Raw genomic sequence first — 20,646 nt, 5'->3', positions numbered from 1 at the left:
ATGGTAAATATAGGAAAATAAGTGTGAGACAATATCTATTAATAACACAACAACGATAGGCTGATTCAACTCCAAAGGGTACTATCAGGTAAAGATCAATAAAGAAACTGGGAATGCGTGGAAAGATGAGATGATGGAGATGATACTGATCCTTTCTTTTTTCTTTTATAGAAAGCGTGTTACTTCTCGCTCCAACACGAATAACAGCAGTGCCCGTGGCGGTATTCCTGGAGGAAGCACATCCAGTATGATGAGTATTTATTCTGATGATGCTCCTGGACTTCGCGTGTAAAGATTATTATATAACAAATGGTAAATATGTTATTCATTTTTTTATATAATAGTGATCCAGTCGTCGTCTTGGTCCTTTCCTTGACCTTTATTGCTTCTGTATTTGGTCTTCATATTGTTGGCAGATTTTTGGCTTAATGTATACATTGCGCACCATATTGTATTCTTTTCATCACATATACACATATATACTTTGAATCAAAAGAGAGAGAAAAAAAGGAAAAAGTACTATTACAACTATTTTACTGCTTCATCTGGGATAAAACAATCTGCTTTCTTTTTTGTTGAATAAAAAGACTCTTTTTTTATAAAGGCTTCTTTTTCTATATTTTGGAAACAAGGATACAATCAATCAAGAGGGAATCAACTTTATAATTGGGATAATACTTTAAGAATATATGTCTTGAACTTGTCTTTGACCGGATGTGAAATCATAGACATCCTTTTTAAAAATAGAAGACAATAGAATGTATGTTAAGTAAACCAAAAGTCTCTCTCTTTTTTTTCTTTTTTCTCTCTATTTGTTTCATTCTTTTTTTATGAGCGGATCGACCGCATAAAGAGGATATAGGCTTTCATCTACTTTCAGTCATGCATGAATATATGGTGCAGCCATGGTTATTCCTTTTTTTAATTCATGAACAAGCGGCAATTCAAAAGAGGACCAGATTCATTTATGTCAGCACCAAACGTTCTCTTCCCATCACGCCACAGGATGAAATGAATCTCAGTCTTAATCGCGGATAATGATTGCATTATGAACAACAACAGCCATATGCTTTTATTTTCTTTTTTCTTCTTCTTCTTTCTTTTTGTGTAAATACAGTAGATTTATAGATGGGCGCAGTTCAAAGAGACGTTTATAATCCTCTTCTTTTCGAAATTGCTTGGGAGGTTGCTAATAAAGGTAATAGAGAGAGAGAGAGAGAAAAGATACACACACGCGTGGAGACACTATATGCTGATCTGTCTCTAATATACAGTGGGTGGTATCTACACGGTCATCAAGACCAAAGTCCCAGTGACGATACGAGAATTTGGTGATCGCTATACCCTAATTGGTCCACTCAATTATAAATCAGCTCCCATGGAAGTCGAAGCATGTGAACCATCAAACCCCCATGTAAAGGCATGTCTGGATGAAATGAGTGAGCATGGTGTCAAGTACCTATATGGACGTTGGTTAATCGAAGGCTCACCCTATGTTCTCTTGTTTGATACCAACAGCGTCTTTCATAAACTGGATGAATGGAAAGGCGATCTCTGGCGTTCTGCTGGTATCCCTTCTCCTCCTGCAGATACTGAAACAAACGATGCGATCCTCTTTGGCTATCTCATCACTTGGTTCTTGGGGTTGCTCACTCCAAAGGTAAAAAAGGGAAAACTTGGGAAAAATACGGGATATGGAAATGACATATTTGCACATGTAGTACAATCAATCTGGGGACCCCGCAATCATCTGCCATTTCCATGAGTGGTTGGCCGGTGTCGCTTTACCTTTGATCAAGAAGCGTCATCTTGACGTTTGTACCATTTTCACAACACATGCTACTCTCTTGGGTCGTTATCTTTGTGCTGGTGATGTCGATTTCTATAACAATTTAGCCAATTTTGACGTGGATGCTGAGGCAGGTAAGCGTGGTATCTATCACCGCTACTGTATCGAACGAGGTGCTGCCCACTGCGCTGATGTCTTTACGACTGTCTCTCATATCACTGCTTATGAATCTGAGCATCTTTTGAAGAGAAAACCAGGTAATTTCTATGAAAGTATTTTTGTAGCAAACAATTGAACTTTTCAACAGATGGTGTCTTGCCCAATGGTCTAAACGTTGTCAAATTTTCCGCAATGCATGAATTCCAGAACCTACACGCGTTGAACAAGGAAAAGATTCATGATTTTATTCGAGGACATTTCTATGGACACTATGACTTTGATTTAGACAATACAATTTACATTTTCACCGCTGGTCGATATGAATACCGTAATAAGGGTGTAGATATGTTTGTAGAGGCTCTTGGACGTAAGTGCCGTAAGAGAGGAAAATCATGTTTATTTATCTTTTTTTTTTTTCTTTTTCTTTTTTTTTTTTTACAGGCTTGAACGCACGTCTCAAGTCATCTGGATCAAAGATGACCGTGGTAGCCTTCATCATTATGCCAACAACAACGCATTCCTTTAATGTGGAAGCACTCAAGGGACAGGCTGTCACCCGTCAGCTTCGAACGACAGTCAGCGAAATCCAAGACCGCATCGGTAAAGTGATTTATGAACATGCGCTCCGACTTGAGGATATCGATCCCGCCAAGTTCTTATCTGACGCAGATAAGGTCCTTCTCAAACGTCGTGTGTTTGCTCTCAAGCGTACTTCATTGCCACCCATCGTGACACACAACATTGTCGACGACCACAAAGACCCTGTTCTGAGCCAACTCCGCCGTCTCCAGCTGTTCAACAACTGGGACGATCGTGTCAAGGTCGTGTTCCATCCTGAATTCTTGAACGCAAATAACCCTCTCTTTGGTATGGACTATGAAGAATTTGTACGTGGATGTCATCTCGGTGTGTTCCCATCCTACTACGAACCCTGGGGATACACTCCAGCCGAATGTACCGTTATGGGTGTGCCGTCAATCACAACCAATCTCTCTGGCTTTGGATGCTTTATGGAAGAAAACATTGAAAACTGTGACGATTATGGTATCTACATCACCGATCGTCGCATGAGGTCCGTAGAGGAATCTCTCCAGCAGTTATGTGATCAAATGTATCAGTTTGTGCAAAAGACACGTCGTCAGCGTATCAATCAGCGTAACCGTACTGAGCGTCTATCAGATCTCTTGGATTGGAAACGAATGGGTCTAGAGTACATCAAAGCACGTCAACTGTCTCTGCGTCGAGCATATCCTGAGAGTTTTGTGGATGACGATGAAGATTTCCAAGAGACAGCCCATGTGAAGATTCCTAAACCTCTTTCGGCACCTGCATCTCCTCGTATACGAATGCAAGTGAATACACTACTAAATGACGATGAAGAAGAGGAAGATTATTTGTTCCCGGCACTTCGCAGAAATAACCAAACACAAGAGCAAGAGCTTTTAAGTGAAGGTGATATTGAGGCATTTAACAAGTTGGCACTCGAACATAAAGAGCATAAATAAAGTTTTTTTTCTTTCTTTCTTTATTCAGACATTTGGATATCTTTTTCTTTCTTCCACTCGACAAATTCATCAAACAGAACTGGCCCTATTGAATTATATGAGTATATCATTATTCTCTCTTTTTGTCATCATGCTCTTACACGCAGAAGATTCATCATAATTAGATAGATCAGTAGAAACAAAATCCAAGAAGCTTTGCCACTGATCTCGATTGATCACCTTAGCTGGTTTCTTTTCTTGTAGGAATGTAACAAACTCATGAACAATAGGGAATCTGTCGCCTAGCAGCATGGTCCACACAACAACAGCCGTCTTGATAAAAGTGTGTCAGCCCCTGAATAGAATAAATGAAAAAGCTTACCTCTATTTCCATGCATTTCTGGTCTTTATTCTTGGCATAACTAAATGTATATTTGTACATTTCTTTGAACTCTGTAGGATCATGAAACGCTTTATCAAACTCGGGTCGTTTTGCTTTTAATTTTTCAAGTGAATCTGTTCTATTCAGATAAAAAAAATCAATATACTGTTTAACCGTGCTTTCTCTCCTTGTTTTACCCTAGTTCCTCCATGCCTGCCATCCATTCTTGCTTTGTGATGTAGCCCATGGTTGATGTATGCATTTTCCAAGCAATGGCAAATATGAGTACCTAATATACAAGATGAATATAATGTTGCATGTGTGTTGATTAATTTACGTCTTCTATGGATAAGCCCAGATCTTCAAAGAACTGTCTTGTGCCGTCTGGGGTGATGGTATCAGGTATATCTGGGTCTGCATAGTGCTTAAATAATTGTTCACATTGTTGCTTGTTAAACTAAAAAGATCATGTAAATAATGATGCTAATGACTCTAACCAATATCTACCTGTTGAGTTGGTTTTATCTGATTTGTTTTTTGGTCTATTTGTAGATTATGATGTGATGCTTGGTTATTCAATCTCTTGCGTTTGGAAACGTTTGTCTGCAGTGAAGCTGTACTACTTGGTTTTGAGCCCATTTGAACAATGTTACGCTTTAATGACATACAACAACAAAAAGGTCAATAGCGTTCACAAAGTCGAAAAAGATAAAAAGTGCTTCCATTTTCAAGTGAAATTTACGGAACGTTAAATTGCCACCGCAATTAAGTCACAACTCGATCTATTGAAGCCATTTTTTTCAAATGTCTTTGACTTACCTCGATTACTGGCATCATGACCAGTATCCCAGCATTCTCTTGCATTTAGGAAGGATGCAGTCTTGTTTATAAAGTCAGTGTTGTAGTGACTGATCTTAGCAGATAGTTCAGGAAATGTCTCCTGAAAGAGCAGTGAGCAAAGGCCAGAAAGGCCAATGGCGAGGGCAGACAGGTTGTCTCTGGGTTTGGCAGTTTTTTTTTGTTTGACACCAACGCACAGTCAGGATTACGACACAAGAACGATCCTTTGACCTTTGTCTTGATATCTTTGCCTTTTATAACCTTTCGATGGATGGGGTGGTCCAGCTTGGAGAAGCAGTACATGCATGTTTGTGATATGTTTTCATTTGTGATGCACACATTGATGTTCATACCATGCATGCACTGCTTCCATTTTCCACCATATCATCTATATCCCTTTATTGTGGAGCCTACTCCCGTGCCTTTGTCTCCGATAAACATAACAGGACATGGTCTGCTTTTACCTTTTACTAAATAGCTTATATAATAGTTAGTATTCATCAATCATATATTACTGTGCTTTTTACCTTTCTTGCCTATCAAAAATATTCTTTTGCGCACAAGCGTCTTCGAAAGCGGTCGCTTTGCATTTCACATGTCCTTTTCAGTTTGACATGTTGCTGGTGTATATTCATTGCTTGCTCAACGCTTGTTGACAACTTTAAGTCTAACTTTGAAAGATTATTTTCAATGGCTTGTACTGCTTTGCCTTCTGTTGACTTATTTGTTTTTTCCAGCTTTCTTCAGACATTATAATATCCTGAGCCAATATCTATATCGCCTGCCTTTATTGCCATAGAAGACGGTAGCTGCAGAAATGAGTTTGCATCAGATTCTTCACTGCTATACTTGCTCACCATTTTCTGAGCTTCTTCTTTGCATCCATTAGCATCCTCCAATGCTTTGTACTTATTTCGTAGCTCAAGATGAAACTTGAATCGTTTCATTGTCAGGGGAACAGTACTTGTCATAGTCTTCAGACCATTATCTGTGCTAGAAAAAATAAATTCTTCAGGAGGATTAGCCTGTGGGCTTAGTCGACAATTTTCCACTTTAGCAATCCCATGGCCACATTTCTGCACAACATGCCACTGAGTATTGCTATTTTGGGAGGCAGTGGCTGTTTCGTGGGTAATTGCAGGTTTTTGCTTCATCGCTATCCTTTTAAAATACATCAGTTGTCTTTCCAACTTCAGTTTATCTCTTGCTGCTTGCACAGACAAAAACGACTGATTTCGTTCATGTTTGACTTGTTCGATAGCGTTGTATAAGTCAACCTTTTCTTCAAGGCTGCTATTTCTCCATTTGGCCTTCAAGCCTTTGATGTCCTTGGAGAAGTCCCTGTTATTGCTGTTCTTCAATGCATCTTTAAGCAATTTTTCTATCTGAACGACTTCAGATTGCAAGCCTTGGATTTCTTGCACAAGGGTCTCTTTTAGCTTTTTAGATTCCTCTTTCACAGTCGGATGATCTGTCAATTTATACGAGGCGGGACTTTTCTTCTTGTTTGAATCACCCACAGTATCCTTTGTTTCAAGCAAGCGGATGACCTTTATTCCAAGCAACAGTGTTATATTTTGAGCAAACTCTAGATCATTGGACTTGCACGCCACTGTTATAGCATTCATATCAAAAATGAGCTAAAAACAACATCCTTATTTTGGCGAGCTTCTTCAATCGATTCTATGAGATAGTTATCATAGTTGAATATTGCCAATGCACAAGGAAGTCTGGTCAATGTTTGATATAGTGATGGTCCATCTATTCTTAAAGCATGCAGTGTAGAAGCAGATGGCTGCGAGCAAAGCTTTCTGTAAAACTTCTTGTAGCCAGCATACAAAAGAGTATCATTCGCTAGGATGCAAAATGGTAATTGATGAGCTATGATGAACCGTTCTTTCTTCTTTGGAATATACGGCTTCAAAGCATTCAAAATCAACATGCAAGGATATGCTTCTTTTTCTCCAACGTCAGAACATTCCTTTTTCAGGTCGTCGATACTGAATGCATCTTTCCTGTCATCGAGAAGTAGGCTTTTCAGAACAGATTTTAAGCAGCGTAATCTCCTTCTTGTTAAATCTGTGGTGTTGTCTGTGATTAACTCTTCTTCTTCCACCTCATCCTCGTCATCATTTTTACTGGCGAGTTGACTTTCTCCTGTAACATTGCTCTCAGTTCTTATTATGTTGCTCCTTTCGACTTTCCTAGCCTGTGAAGCAAGGACGTTACATTGTCAATATCTTGTAGCACGAAAATAAGGTATCTTACCAAAACAGCCATTTTGTATCCATCAATCCTTTTTTGGTACGCATCAATTTTAGCTTTCCATTTGTGAGCTTCTTCAGGTTTTTTTTATTTTTGTTTCGTACTTTTTTTCTTGTATTCTTCGCCTCGTAAAATATTCCTTCTTGCATTTCTAGGCAGATCGGCAAAAGTAGATGTCCTGCTATTATCGTCTACTGGCTGTTGCGAATCTTTCTTTGATCTTTCTTCTGCTTTTTTCTGGATACAACTTCTGTATTTGGCTTCTCGTTTGGGCGCCAAATGTACTCGTAACAAAACATCCAGTAAGCTGTTCATCAAGCCATAGAAGATTTTTGGCGTGCTCCACTTATTTTTTATGTTTGTAGTAACTTTACCAAGAGCATTTTCCATTTCATAAGACTTTAATGATGTTTCTTTAAACTTGCCTCGCTCTATTCCAGATGATTCTAGGGCCTTGAAGATGGCCATCTGAACCGGATGCTTGTTTAAGTTTGTCTCTTTCGCACCAACTAAGCCAAAGTAGTAAGAATGTATCAAACCAATGTGTTGATGTTCCATAAGCATGTTAAAGTCCTTCGTAAAAGAATCTGCTACGGAAAAAGGGCCAATGGTATGCTCTATAGCACAGTCTTGGCTGGGTAAAAAGCCATCTGGAAGTATATTTGCGATATTAAAAGAGCCTTGCATGATCATATCGCAATTTCGTAACTCTAACAGAACCATATTCATTATGAACGTGATATTGATAATGTAATCAGAAGCTTGCGTAAAAGTGCTTTCAGGTTTTTCCAAAATAGCTTGTTTTATCTCTAATGGTAAATCGTTTCTGATTATGCGATTTACTGCCACGCTACAAGTTCTATACTCTACATCGGTAGAATGAACCTCGAGTTCTGTATCGCCATGTTCCCCTTCTGTTACTTCTTCCCTTAAATTTCTTACTATAGAATGAAAGTTTCCTTGAACGTATTCTTTAAAAACTACATCATTCTTTTTTATGGAATTTTTGTCCAAATAATCTCTCAGAACAGTAAGTGTACAGCTTGCATACGTTGCAGCTTGTGCCAAGACGCCCCTTGGTAAGGCTTTGATATTGAGCAACTGTTGTTCCAGCTTGTTCAGATCCCTTTCCACATTTTTGCTTTTTTTTAGTAGTGGAGTCAACGGTGGCCTTTATATAATCATGAATAGAACGCAAGAAGCTGTTGTATAAGAGTTCAGGAGATTCTGGTACAAGACGTGGTCTTTTTAAGGGAGGATTCTCAGAGCTTTCGCTAGCAGTACGCTTCAAGTTTTGCCGTAGAATTGGAACCCTTGTTATGTTAACGCCATCAAAATAGCTTTTCAGTTCAGTATGTTTCATTCTAGGTTATAAAGTGTTTGAGCTATAAGGAACTCTCATCAGACTGTTATCCTCACTAATCTGATGATAGCTTTCAGAGATTAGTGAAGGCAAGAGCAAAAAGAAAAATAAAGTTGTTGCTGATATCCTTGGCCGTGTCAAAGCTTATTTATCACAGTGATGTTGTCATCTGCGTTAGATACAGTGAAATGACTTATTTTCTTAATTAAAGTAGAATATTTCTACAATATGAAATTAGCAATATCATCTCCATATATCCTGACTAGACGTTATAAACTTTTCTACCAAGGTGAATATTTGCTATATTTTTTATTCAGATGGGTAATACTGGAAGCGCTGCAATAGGATACTGCAAGATTCAAAAAAGAAAATACCACAGTTTATTTCAGGAGATCATACAAGCTTTTAATTACAGCCACGCTTCCTGTAATGAGGCATATTAACAGCTCATTGGTGCAGCTGGCCTTACAAAGCCTCATGCTGATACAGTGAAACAAATCTGATAAATAACGCCAAATTATATTTCACGGCAAAGAAGGCCTTGATCTTCATTTGGGGCAGAAGACCTTTCTTGCTGAGCAACAGGGGCAGAAGCACGGGGAGAAAAAGGCAGCTTGGTTACGCGGCTGACCAAAAAAATATGCTTGCACATCTTTGTTTGATCAGGGCAGCTGCAGTTCTTCAGAAAGCCTTCTTTGGTATCATCTCATAAAAGAGAATGTCTTAAGTGAAGGATCTGTATTGATAGACATTTTCTTCAAGCTGCTCTGCCATGGAACAGGCAACGTCGTAATCAACGCAGATGCTGCTCTTCTCTTCTTTTCTTCGTTGGCTGTCAAGCGAAACCCACCGAAATCATGCACAGCTTTGATTGTATCTTGCCAATAATCTAATGCTACCACTTGGGATAACAAGTAGATTAGGCGATCTACACGCAAAGAGCAAGAGTGACCAAGATAGAACGTCTTCAATTGGCTATGATACGATTCTAATACTTGGACAAGTAGGATCCTGTTTTTTTATTTATATAAACGCGGCATTCTTTTATAGTATATTAGTCAGTGAATGGAGCACTTTCAAATTTATAATAGGATTACTTAATTATATCGTATGAGATTACTATTCGTTTTGGGTAATCAAGGAAACCCCCATCAGCTATTTCATCTACCTTACTGAATACCCCTCAGTTCGACTTACGTACTATTTGGTTCGAGGAATATTTAACCAAACATCGTTTCTTTCGGTCCCAGTAAATGACAGCTAGATGCATCCATAGCGGTGAGTTGGTTAAAGTTGCTTATCTGAGCCAGTAGGAATAATGTAAACGGTAGCCGATTCAATGTTATGGTTGTTGTAAGACTTGTGGTAAATATACCCTTCTACAACATGACAAAAGATGATTTCTCTACTTTTTATAAACTATAAAAAAGACATGGCTTCCATTTGCTTACCCTAATTATATTTACTTCCTTTTCCTTCTAATGATCACTCTAGTTACTTTGTGTCCAGAGTACGTATGCTGCCTTTCCTTATATCAGATATTATCTCATTGCTATCTTGGGGTTACAACTAGCCTTTTCTCTCTTTCTCAACAGATAAATTATAGAGAGAAAACACTGCAGTGATTTTAATATAGACTCACGCGACAACACTGTGGGAAATTTTGGACAATGTTTATATTAGAAATCTGTGAGGAGCGGAGCATATGCGTCAAAGCCCTCATGTTTCTCTTTACTTTCGATATCCAAATTTGTACGATAATGCCTTTTGTGTCGTCTTTTGTACTACTGGTAATCAAGAAGAAGCAAAGACAAGATTATGTTTTTATTGCTCGCAAGTTTTATGAAGTTTCTTTTCTCACTAGTATGTTATTGACTTTGACTGAGGAGGAAAGGGTGTGATGGCTGAGTAGTTGTGTATCAAGAAAGAGGGGATCTGTTTAAGCCAGTATTGCAATGTCATTGTTAAACTTTAAAGTATTACACCAAAAGTAAACCTATCAACAGACACGCGTAAACACAAGTCATTCCTTAAACGGCCCGCATGAAATGAGTGGTTTATTTTGTGTGGGGCATGTGTACCATTGGACCCCTTTCCATATTGGTTCAATTGACACTGACCAATGAAAAATACCCTTACTAAAATAGAAGGTGTGACCCATAAAATGTCATATTCATAGTAAATGTGAGTAATGTAGTGATTGACTATATATAGTAATTGATAGCAAACAGAAGGAGGGGTTTAATCATCGGAATATCGTGTGAAGATAACTATTGTGTTCCTGAATTTACATTGTTTAAAGAAGAAAAAATATTCTTTTTTCACCTTTTTCTTTTCTTTTTTATTATTTTATTGTTATTTGTAAATAGATTTGCATAAAATGACAGTTTGTATACCAACAAAAGATGGAATCCCATATGTCCAATGGATTAATGTAAGTTGTCTTTATAATCATTTCTTTTTTTTTTTTTTAATTCATTTTTTATATAAATAGACATTGTTTGGTGATTGTGTCTATGGAAATCAAGATGCGGTCAGTTTACTTTTAGGATATATTTCAATATGCTTTTGGTTAAATGCACAATTACCGTAAGTAAACTTGTTTGTGTATATTATATATTGTATATTTAATATTATTATTTTATAGCCAAGTCATTGAAAATTACAAGATGGGCTCAGCTGATTGTCTAAGTCTTAATTTTCTATCCATTTGGTTAGCTGGTAAATATATAGTACACGTATTATTTTATAGATTATTTACACTTTGTAATAGGTGATACAGCTAATCTGATAGGAACCATCCTTACAGATCAGTTACCATTTCAGTTTTACTTGGGCATCTATTTTGTATCAATTGATATATGTTTATTATGTCAATGGATTTATTATAATAAATACAAGAAAAGACAAGATGAATATGTTATTATACCTCAAGAAGATGTCATCACAAAGCACCCTTCAAATTCATTATTTCAACATCCTGCAATACATTCCCCAGTAAATATACCAGTCATTATGAATGATGAAACTACCCCATTCTCTTCTTCTGCTTCACCTTCAAAATGGTACACTCTTTCTCTAAAAGATCAACAAAAGCTCATGTCTGTTTTGTTCTTTTTCACTTTAAACATCACTTCACCCACGCAAACAACAACACAAACGATAATAGAAAATAACTTTGTTTGGATCGGCAGAATCTCAGCTTGGACATGTACCACTCTCTATTTACTATCAAGGATACCACAGATACTAAAGAACCGCCGACGACAATCCATCGAAGGACTATCGATATCTCTCTTTGTCTGTGCAGCCTGCGCCAATTTGACTTATTCCCTCAGTATACTCACTCACCCTGGTCATACCATAGAATCACTTTTAGAAGCCTTACCTTATTTAATCGGCAGTTGCGGTACCCTCATCTTTGACTTCTTCATCTTTTGTCAATTTCTGTATTATACACATTATAATAAACCAACCGTGAATCATGTCGTCTGATAGTGCACATAGACACACATACACACGAAAAACCTGGTTCACCGATACCCTTTCTCTAGATACCGGAGCAATCAGCCGATCATGTCACATATCTTGCACTAACACACAAGATTCTTACCATTTACGTGTTAACTCCCTATTTGTCTTATCAAAGGGAGAAAAAAGATAGATAAAGGGTAAATACGTATGTTATCGACGTCACTACAGGCTGATAATATCCTATGACTTTGATTTCTGCTATCTTTTTTTTTTGGTATTATATCAATATACACAATGGTTATAGATAGGACAAAAGTCCCTGTTTTAGAAAACAAGGAAAAGTTGACGTCAAATAAGTGCTTGATAAATAATATTGGAAGGGGGAATGCTTTTCTATTTACAAAACACATTTTCGTTATTCTTTATGCTTTGTGTTTAGAATAAGGGTAAAGCCACTTATGTCCGCTGGCCCCAGTTTTTTTTTTTTTTTTTTTCAGTTAATGCAAAATAAGTGATTATCTTTTTCATGTCATATATTCATTCGTCCCTTGTGATGTTTATTATATCTAAACATTAAAACCAGTTAACGCATCATAAAGACTTTTTTCCTTACACAAATGCATATAATGACACCGTGAGATAATTGTGCGCGTGTCTGTGTTCACGTTACCAATTTCAAGAGTGCATTAAAAAAGCAAGAGGTAGAAATCTTTGGTTCATTGTTGAACAAGTTACCTGTTCCTATTTTTTTTTTTTTTTTTTTCAATATGGAGATAATGGTGTAAAGGTGTACAGATCAGTGTGACATGTCTATAAAGGCGCTCTCATGTCGTTATCTCCTTTTTTCCCCCTTAATGAAAGCTTGAATAAAGAAACAGTACATATTTCAATCAAAAATTGTTATTTTTTTTTTATTGCATGCACTGGATTATCTGAGGTTCAATACATTAATTATCTCTTTCTTTTTTACTGCACTTATGGAATGAAGCATCAGCAACAGCCTCATCAACAATTCATGTGGCTACCAAGGCTTCTAGCCAAAAACATGTACTCAATATCCGTTATATGCTCAGCACTATTTATTCTATTATTCATATGGCATTTACCACCACAACAACAACAAGTAGAGCAGACTATCAAAAATGATAAACCTATCAATAGAGATTACTATTATTCTAATCTCGAGCAATCATCTCTTCTTGTCACAGTACAAAACAGACATCAGTTTATATCCTTTCATCCACTACTATGTCGCTTCCAACATTATCCAGTTCATCTCGTCTTATTGCCTAATGGCGATCTTTCTCAGCAAAAAGCACAGGATGTCCTTTCGGCCACTGATTGTCAGCATGTCGATAATATCGTTATTCATGATCTTACAACAAAGACAGAAGAGGCGCTATTTGAGCTGATGAAAACAGAACGTACAAAAGTAGTGATTCGATCTAATGAATCTAGAGATCATTTACTTGAAGCGTTTGTTGACAAACATGAGATAACCATGATTGCTTTACCTGAACAAGACATTACTCATGCTCTTTGGATACCTGATCTCTCAATAGACTCTTTACAAAGTAAGATCAATAAACACACATGAAAAAGCACATCACTTAGGTTGCCTTATATAGATTGGAATAAAGTAGATATCAAGCTTGTCATCATCACCGACCGTCGACCCCATTCACTCTCCCGACTGTTACAATCGGCACTAAGATCCGTCTATTTTGGAGATCGAGTGGACCTGAATGTGCATATGGAACAATCAGCCGATCGTGTGACCCGAATGTTGGTGAACAGCTTCATGTGGAAACAAGGCACCAAACAGATCCGACACCGTATCAAAAAGGGCGGTCTGATGCCTGCGATTGTCGAATCATGGTATCCTAGTCATGACGATGAGTATGCCGTACTGCTCGAAGACGATATCGAGGTTTCACCTTATTTTTATGCGTGGTCAAAGTATGCCATCCTCAAATACCGATATGGTCGAGACCGTGAGGCGTATCGCTTGATGTACGGCGTCAGTCTGTACGCACCGCGCAATTTAGAATTATTGCCTGCTGGCCGAGTCACCTTTGATCCGAACTCGGTTCTCTTGCCGCGATACCCGCCTCAGATGCCTTATCTGAGTCAAGTGCCCTGTAGTTGGGGCGCGGTCTACTTCCCGGAACACTGGCGAGAGTTCCACGGATATTTGGTCAGACGACTTGAGGACTTGAATTTGCCAAAGAACAGTACGGCTCGTGTGATCAGTGTACCGGGCAGCCGTTCTGATAAATGGAAAAAGTCATGGAAGAAGTACTTTATTGAACTTGTCTATCTGCGCGCCTATGTCATGCTCTATCCTAACTTTCATCAGTTTGAAGCCTTTTCGACGAACCATGTTGAGGTGGGTACGCATTTCAAGTCGGACGGCAAACGACAGTCAGTCATCGGTACCTTCATGGTCCCTCTCATGCAACGAGACACGATCCTGTCTCAGCTACCGGACCACCGTCTGCCATTTTTTGAAGAACTGCCCGTACTCGACCTTTGGGGCCGTCTCCAGACCCACGAAAGCTTGGACCGTGTTGCGGCAGAATACCATGAGCATGTGTCCACATGCACTCGAACCATTGGATCGTTTGATCCCAAAGATATCTTTTGCCGTGTGGATGGGCCCCCAGATCCTCCTCAGGTCTTTCCGGGCACAGCCAAGAAGCCCAAACTGCCAGTGCTCGTGAAAGAAGCGGTTCAGCCGATTGAATATAACTACAAGCCGACGCATACCGAGGAAGAAGCCGAACGTGGAAGAACGCTCCTGTTTGAACTCGGTCCAAAACCGATCGATGTAGCTCAGTTGACCCCCGGAGAAGACAAGTCGGTGGGTCGCGATGATGAAATGGTTGACTTGGAAAATGATTTGGATACCTTGAACAGAATTTATTACAAGATGAATCCTCAGAACCTTGACTTTTTGAATGATGAACAGGAACAAATGGAAGAAGAAGAAGAAGAAGAAGGCTTTGATGATCAAGATGAAATAGAAGATGATTTGCAGATTGTTGAAGAATAAAGTCATTGCTTTATTTTGATTGGATAGCATTTACAGTAACATTATATGTGTGTGTGTTTCTATGGCAATTGAGGGCAATTGAGGTGATCATCAATTTTTATGATGAAAGACAATAAATAACCAAAAAAGGAGATTAAGTGATGTCAATTGAAATAGCCAGAAAGGATAAACCAATGAGATTTGAATTCCTTTGTGTATTTTTGTCGCGTGGATAACCTTCTTTTTTTCTCTCACTCTTACTCACACACTTCTTTATCTTTTTTAACTCTTTTTTTTATTATAAAGCAAGTGAGACAGGCAAAGAGAGAGGAAGAAAGAGAGAGAGAGAAAAAAAACAGAGCTTGACATATAAACATATATATTCTTAATGAAGACATTCAGTCCTAAACATTGCTCGGTGGTTATATACAATGACCATAAAGATGATGACCTATTACCACTTTCATTATTTATCTCTATTTACAAGTCGGGTACTGTAAAGATGTTATGTGTGTCGATATATTATAACTTATATAAGTTTCCTTTTAGTTGTCATAAAGCATGACAAGACGGAAGTAATACAAGAACTGAGGAGTTATCATTGTCATCACCCTGTTTTACTGTTAATTGATACAGAATCAGGCATAAATGAATGTCCAGAGTTACTGTCGACAGTTGTGAGGTTTATCAGAGAAGGATTATTGATTAATACGATACCGATCGTATGTTCAACATTGGATTGTCCCCATTTTATGGTCAAATGTATCAATGAAGGTGCAGCTGATTATGTAATAAAGCCGCCTAGTGAGGATGTCATCAAGACATTATTCTTGGTAAAAAAGAAAAAAAAGACAAGATATGCGCTTCATTAAACATGATCTATATAGAATGTAGCAAGGTACAATACGAATACCATCATAAACCAAGATGTTCAACAAGAGACTTGTCGATTGGCCGAATATGGAAAAGTGTGGCCCAAGTTTAAAGAGAGACTCAAGAGCGTCTTTTTACAAGAGACATGGTAAATACGATAGACATGGATAAATTTGTCGCCCCCATTGACACATGTTGTTAGGTTATCCAAGATTATCGCTGAATATTATACCCCCAAGCCCACGGTTCATCGATCATCCATGAAATCCATGTTGGAGTAAGTCAACAGGACATGTGTAATAGATGATAAACTTATATATATATAAAGGGATAGAAAAGAATACTTGAAATCACAGATTTGCAGCTGGAATTTCCTACCGCTTGATCTGGAGCTGAAGGATTTAGTAGAAGTTGTCTATTTGATATTGAATCAAGTCTTGACCTCATTTGATGAATTGAAGTCACTTTGTGTTCCCAGCAGTAAGTTTAAAAAACACACTCTAATAGAGAAGAGGATTGACACACAAGCACCATTTTAGGTGATTTGTATCACTTTATATTTGACATTTGCAACTCGTACCACGGGACAAATCCTTATCATAACTTTAGGCATGCAGTCGATGTACTTCAAGCGAATTATTATTTTCTCTGTAAAATGGGTTTACTCAAACCCATGTATCCTTCTAATGAATTCACTTTTGGACATTCTCAGAACCCAGTGATTCGACTGATGACCCCCTTGGATATATTTGCATTACTTATGGCAAGTATAGGTCATGATGTTGGCCATCCTGGTGTCAATAACAATTTCATGGTAATAAAAACAAAAGGAACAGTCAACAAGAGGCTTACATTAAATAGATCACAGCATCAACGCCTTTGGCCATCATATATAATGATAAATCAGTCCTTGAAAGTTTTCATGCTATGTCCTTTTTCCATCTACTACAAGATAATTGCTTCAGCCAATTAACTGATCTTAAAACATATCCTAATTATTGTAGTAAGTTTGCTATATATATATATATGTTGTTGATAGTGTGCCTTATATTTTTTTCATAGCCTTTCGCAAGATTGTTGTGAATAGTATATTAGCTACAGACATGAGTTTACATGATGATTATGTTCAAAAGATTAACGATCAAGCCAAGAGAATACGTGAGAACGCGATTGATCCGACAGACAACGCTGCGGCTGAAAGAGAAAAGATTATATTGTGTGGTGCATTGATCAAATGTGCTGATATTAGTAACTGTGTAAGTTTTGTAGGAATGATAGTTGATGTATACAAACATATTCATTCTATATACATTTATATATATTAGGCTAGACCCTTTGAGTCTGCTAAGCGGTGGGCAGAGATATTAGCAGAGGAGTTTTTTGAGCAAGGAGAACTGGAAAAAGAGTTTGGACTAAACGTTTTACCGATCAATGAACGAGGCAAGGTGCCATTAGAAGATTTTCAATTGAGCTTTAAGCGGTTTATTGCACTTAAATTATTTGAAGCTGTTAGCTCAGTCACTGAAGGTAAAGTATGAGATAGAGCGATAAAGTACTCATGCCTTCCCTATAGACATGCAATTCACAGTAGATATAATTTATGATAATATAAACACTTGGGAAAACATGAAGAAAAAACAGGAAATAGATTTGAAATTTAAGCAAGACGTAAAAACTGAACAACATAGTGATATGACGCCTAATAATAGTATATCTCCTAATCAAGTTTCTTCATTTGATAGTAAAGTCCCTAGTCAGCAGAGGTCATCAAGATCAGGAATGAACCCATGATGTGTATATAAGTGTATTATTGGTACTATAGATTTACATACAAACAAACAAAAAAAAAGTGTATGTGTATTATTTGTATAGTTTATGTTGTCCAATAAATCTTTTCTTTTTTTTTTGGTTCTTTCATTGTGTAAATAAGAATAATAATAATAATAAAAACAAACTATCCTCTCTCCCTGGTTCCCCCTTCCCCCTTTATATGCGTATATATTTATGTGTGTAAACATTTTGTAATGCAACAATAAAATAAAATAATAATAAAGGAAAAAGAGAAACGATGTGCAAAAAAAGGAGATAATTATAAACTATCGATACGTTGGAAAGACCTTCCGCCTTTAGGTCTTTCATGAAGCCTTGGATTATTCTTTGCCAAAAGCTCTAAATAAAAGATAAATAACAGACTATATAATATACTATTGTTCTTATTACCTCTGTCCATTTTTGCATAATCAATTTCGCAGTCGTGTCTATCAGGATACCTGTGTGTATCACAAAATACATAATCACATCTACATTTATTGGCTGCTTGTTTGGCTAATGGAATCTAGTTTTATGTATGTGTCAGTTGATAATTGTGTAAGAGATGAACATTTTCTTTTACCTTGATTCGACATTTGAAGCATCTTCCTTTATTTGTCTGAACTGGTTTATTGTCATTCTTTGAGTCAGATGGTGAAGGTATTGAAGGTGGCACTGTTGTTTCAATATCTCTCGGTTCTGGTGAAGGCGTTCGGAGATGCTTTCTGGTTGTTGCTGTAGTAGTAGAAGGTGTAGATTGCTGCTCTCTAATTGTTGTTTCTTCTTTTGTTACTGCTTCATTTTTGGCTGTTGCTTCTTTAAAGCACTTTGAGCACATGTTATTGAATAGTTCATTACCATAGAACCCACAACCTGCTGTGCAAAGTGTAGGTGCTTTGGGACTTTTATTATTTTCCATAGTGTGAGTTTGTTATTTTTTTGTAAAAAGGAAAAAAATAAAAAAATAAAAATAAAAAAAAAGAAAGAGGTTATCCTCAAACAAAAAGAAATAAGGAAAGTTCCACAGTGACGTTTCTTTACTGACTTCTGCTGCCATGGCGACTCTAATATTAAAATAACGCTGTTATATGGTATTGTTCTTTATCTTTTTTTTTTTTTTTTTCTTTTCTTTACTTGATATAGCGCTGTATAATATCCTGCATAATACCATGCCATGATCACATTGGATAATCCATCATCATCTCCTGTACTCACCGGTGGTGGTGGTGGTATTGAATAGCCATACTGTGTTTGTTCATTTATATTTTCTGCTTGTTTCTCTTGTTCCTCTTGGTCATATTGTTCTTCTTCTTGCCCATATTGTTCTTCTTCTTGTTCGTACTGTTCTTCTTGTTCGTATTCTTCTTCTTCTTGTTCATATTGTTCCTCTTCTTGTGCATATTGTTCCTCTACTTGTCCATATTGATTTTTAAAATGCACTTTCTTATTGCTGATTTGATCTTCTTTAGTCTTTTGTCTCTTACGGGGTTCTTCTTCTTGTTGCTTTAATGTCTCTCTAATTTCCTAACTGAGTTTATTGCAAACATGTTTGTTTTTAATTCTTTTACTTTGGTAGATTGTCCATGATGGATTGAGTTACTTTTTCAAAAGTATCAAATGACGTTGGTTGTTCATGACATGTCTACATTTTTTTTTTTTTTAATTAGTTTGATCAAACAAATGGCTGATTATTACTTTATAGCTCTTCAATAAAGCATCCCAATATTCTATAATACTAGAGTCCCAAGTATCTGGTACCTAAATAAGACGCGTTTACACATGAGATATACATTTATTATTATTATATTACTTTGATAGACATTTAAAAAGAGAAAGTAATAAAAAAAGAAAGAGGGGATATAATTTTTCATATACATAAAAAAAGGGTATCTCAATCAAGTTTTGCTCGCAAGTTTTCGATTTCACCATGTAATTCCTCTAGACTGGCCTTGAGCGTCTTGACATCATCATATTTACCCTCTCTTTCAGCATCACGAATAAATCCTTCTACAAGACGAGTCTGTTCTAGATAAGTTTCCAATTGTTGTTTCAATTGCTTTCTCTCTGGCTTTTCTTTTAGTATACGAGGCAGCATTTGAAGTGGAAGCATATTCTGCTGCAAGTAAATGTTGGATGCAGCACAGATATTAGTCTGAAGTCGCTTCATACAAGGTGATCTCGCAGGAAGTGCCTTGATACTCTTGACCAGTGTATCATATAGTGCAAAATTATCTAGTAGCGACTTTCGAATTTGGCTTGCTCTAAGGAAGCTTTCACTCGTCCTGTTCAGTGCCTTTTCTTTTCTATATTAAAAAAATGATAAGAGAGATCATTGCTATTAATAAAATTATGCTTACTCTAAAGCAAGTATCAATTGATGAAACTTGGGTAATTGATTTTCTATATTCTTTCGAGTAATAGCAAGTTGATTATACAGCCGAAAGATGACGGACGGATTCTGTGATTGTTCGTTTAAGAGTTTTCTTCTAAATGCATATCTCACACAATGACAACATGCTCGGGTATCTCCAACAGGCTCTGTATCAAATGTGTCTGTATGTTTTTAGTATTTCTTCATGATTTTCCCTTCTTTTGTTTTTTACCTGAAGACATGTCTACGTATAATGGAATCATCTTGGAGCATCTAATGTTACCACAAACAACTTTTCCGCATAATCGACAGTGATGTTTACGATTAATCAAAGTAAAAGTACTCCTACAAGTTAAAAAAAGTCAATCATGTATATGCCCCGTGTTTTCAATATTCTTATTTACTCGCAATAAGGGCATTTCTTGACAAGCTTATCATCTTCCCATTTCGTCACTGATTGTTCACCATCTAAATGATAATAAATAAATGAGACATCCCCCCCTCTAATGTGTATCTTTGTTACCTCTATATTTTAACTTCATACTCAATATGCTGTTATTACTAGACACAAATGACGACTTGGGTGACAGAATGCTTCCTAAACTACTATCTCTGGATGATGCAGAATCAGATCGATCGAGTGATATACTTTGTACACTGCTTGAAGGTGACAAGAGTCCGTTGTTAAAACGATCATTGACAAAATGACCATTATGACTATTCTTGCTATCAGTCGATAAATGAATTCTTGCCAACTATATATTAATTAACACAAGCTCTCCTTTTCTCTCTCTCTCTCTTTT

At 37.1% G+C, this 20,646-nt stretch overlaps 9 protein-coding genes across 9 annotated transcripts in view; 5 read left to right on the top strand and 4 right to left on the bottom strand.

Moving 5' to 3' along the window:
* Nucleotides 1-139: 139 nt before the first annotated feature.
* Nucleotides 140-429, top strand: RHIMIDRAFT_198961 (uncharacterized protein; the record flags this gene model as incomplete). Its single annotated transcript, XM_023606336.1, has 2 exons — nt 140-288; nt 345-429. 2 exons carry the CDS (start codon nt 140-142, stop codon nt 427-429), a joined length of 234 nt encoding a protein of 77 aa, XP_023469196.1.
* A 699-nt stretch (nt 430-1,128) lies between these two features.
* On the top strand, nt 1,129-3,453 carry RHIMIDRAFT_198351 (family 3 glycosyltransferase; the record flags this gene model as incomplete). Its single annotated transcript, XM_023606282.1, has 5 exons — nt 1,129-1,198; nt 1,275-1,660; nt 1,722-2,046; nt 2,097-2,315; nt 2,390-3,453. The coding sequence occupies 5 exons, from the start codon at nt 1,129-1,131 to the stop codon at nt 3,451-3,453; spliced, it is 2,064 nt and encodes a 687-aa protein (XP_023469195.1).
* Nucleotides 3,454-7,903: 4,450 nt separating this feature from the next.
* RHIMIDRAFT_272651 (uncharacterized protein) lies at nt 7,904-8,438 on the bottom strand (the record flags this gene model as incomplete). The annotated part of the gene is made up of 2 exons (XM_023612331.1): nt 8,085-8,438; nt 7,904-8,032 (listed from the first exon to the last, which is right to left on the bottom strand). Coding segments are annotated over exons 1-2 (327 nt in total), but the record flags the coding sequence as incomplete, so codon positions are not given.
* Nucleotides 8,439-10,588: 2,150 nt separating this feature from the next.
* On the top strand, nt 10,589-12,234 carry RHIMIDRAFT_272650 (uncharacterized protein). Its single transcript, XM_023612330.1, has 4 exons — nt 10,589-10,716; nt 10,777-10,871; nt 10,930-11,003; nt 11,056-12,234. Exons 1-4 carry the CDS (start codon nt 10,663-10,665, stop codon nt 11,775-11,777), a joined length of 945 nt encoding a protein of 314 aa, XP_023469192.1. The 5' UTR covers nt 10,589-10,662; the 3' UTR covers nt 11,778-12,234.
* Nucleotides 11,842-12,234, bottom strand: RHIMIDRAFT_89377 (uncharacterized protein). The gene has a single exon (XM_023615838.1). It carries the CDS (start codon nt 12,164-12,166, stop codon nt 11,906-11,908), a length of 261 nt encoding a protein of 86 aa, XP_023469193.1. The 5' UTR covers nt 12,167-12,234; the 3' UTR covers nt 11,842-11,905.
* Nucleotides 12,235-13,167: 933 nt separating this feature from the next.
* RHIMIDRAFT_199006 (uncharacterized protein) lies at nt 13,168-14,811 on the top strand (the record flags this gene model as incomplete). Its single annotated transcript, XM_023606341.1, has 2 exons — nt 13,168-13,330; nt 13,385-14,811. The coding sequence occupies 2 exons, from the start codon at nt 13,168-13,170 to the stop codon at nt 14,809-14,811; spliced, it is 1,590 nt and encodes a 529-aa protein (XP_023469191.1).
* Nucleotides 14,812-15,178: 367 nt separating this feature from the next.
* Nucleotides 15,179-17,454, top strand: RHIMIDRAFT_234830 (HD-domain/PDEase-like protein; the record flags this gene model as incomplete). The annotated part of the gene is made up of 10 exons (XM_023608238.1): nt 15,179-15,281; nt 15,340-15,623; nt 15,678-15,811; nt 15,866-15,940; nt 15,992-16,143; nt 16,203-16,477; nt 16,525-16,666; nt 16,726-16,919; nt 16,989-17,190; nt 17,237-17,454. The coding sequence occupies 10 exons, from the start codon at nt 15,179-15,181 to the stop codon at nt 17,452-17,454; spliced, it is 1,779 nt and encodes a 592-aa protein (XP_023469190.1).
* Nucleotides 17,455-17,521: 67 nt separating this feature from the next.
* Nucleotides 17,522-18,859, bottom strand: RHIMIDRAFT_89312 (uncharacterized protein). The gene is made up of 4 exons (XM_023615836.1): nt 18,607-18,859; nt 18,056-18,536; nt 17,884-17,998; nt 17,522-17,832 (listed from the first exon to the last, which is right to left on the bottom strand). Exons 2-4 carry the CDS (start codon nt 18,389-18,391, stop codon nt 17,753-17,755), a joined length of 531 nt encoding a protein of 176 aa, XP_023469189.1. The 5' UTR covers nt 18,392-18,536; nt 18,607-18,859; the 3' UTR covers nt 17,522-17,752.
* A 504-nt stretch (nt 18,860-19,363) lies between these two features.
* The window catches only part of RHIMIDRAFT_248642 (FYVE-domain-containing protein), a gene marked incomplete at both ends in the record, with an annotated part of 2,116 nt that continues 833 nt past the window's right edge, over nt 19,364-20,646 (bottom strand). Inside the window, 5 exons of the mRNA XM_023610547.1 lie at nt 19,364-19,775; nt 19,830-20,025; nt 20,076-20,188; nt 20,248-20,311; nt 20,367-20,598. Of these exons, the coding sequence (XP_023469188.1) occupies nt 19,364-19,775; nt 19,830-20,025; nt 20,076-20,188; nt 20,248-20,311; nt 20,367-20,598 (1,017 nt within the window). The remainder of the gene's footprint in view (nt 19,776-19,829; nt 20,026-20,075; nt 20,189-20,247; nt 20,312-20,366; nt 20,599-20,646) is intronic.

This window comes from Rhizopus microsporus, assembly GCF_002708625.1.
Source record: "Rhizopus microsporus ATCC 52813 unplaced genomic scaffold scaffold_3, whole genome shotgun sequence".
In the NCBI taxonomy this organism is placed as follows: domain Eukaryota; kingdom Fungi; phylum Mucoromycota; class Mucoromycetes; order Mucorales; family Rhizopodaceae; genus Rhizopus; species Rhizopus microsporus.
The sequence above is the reverse complement of the archived record's forward strand: the minus strand, read 5'-3'. Positions and strand labels throughout refer to the sequence as shown.

Bases quoted from the DNA above. Each gene is read 5' to 3' on its own strand.
- RHIMIDRAFT_272650 (XM_023612330.1), top strand. From the start codon at position 10,663: ATGACAGTTTGTATACCAACAAAAGATGGAATCCCATATGTCCAATGG. The intron at 10,872-10,929 runs GTAAGTAAACTT...ATTATTTTATAG, and splicing joins TGGTTAAATGCACAATTACC to CCAAGTCATTGAAAATTACA. The intron at 11,004-11,055 runs GTAAATATATAG...ACTTTGTAATAG, and splicing joins TCTATCCATTTGGTTAGCTG to GTGATACAGCTAATCTGATA.
- RHIMIDRAFT_89312 (XM_023615836.1), bottom strand. From the start codon at position 18,391: ATGGAAAATAATAAAAGTCCCAAAGCACCTACACTTTGCACAGCAGGT. The intron at 17,999-18,055 runs GTAAAAGAAAAT...ACATAAAACTAG, and splicing joins GCTTCAAATGTCGAATCAAG to ATTCCATTAGCCAAACAAGC. The intron at 17,833-17,883 runs GTAATAAGAACA...TCTTTTATTTAG, and splicing joins TTATGCAAAAATGGACAGAG to AGCTTTTGGCAAAGAATAAT.
- RHIMIDRAFT_89377 (XM_023615838.1), bottom strand. From the start codon at position 12,166: ATGTGTTTTGTAAATAGAAAAGCATTCCCCCTTCCAATATTATTTATC.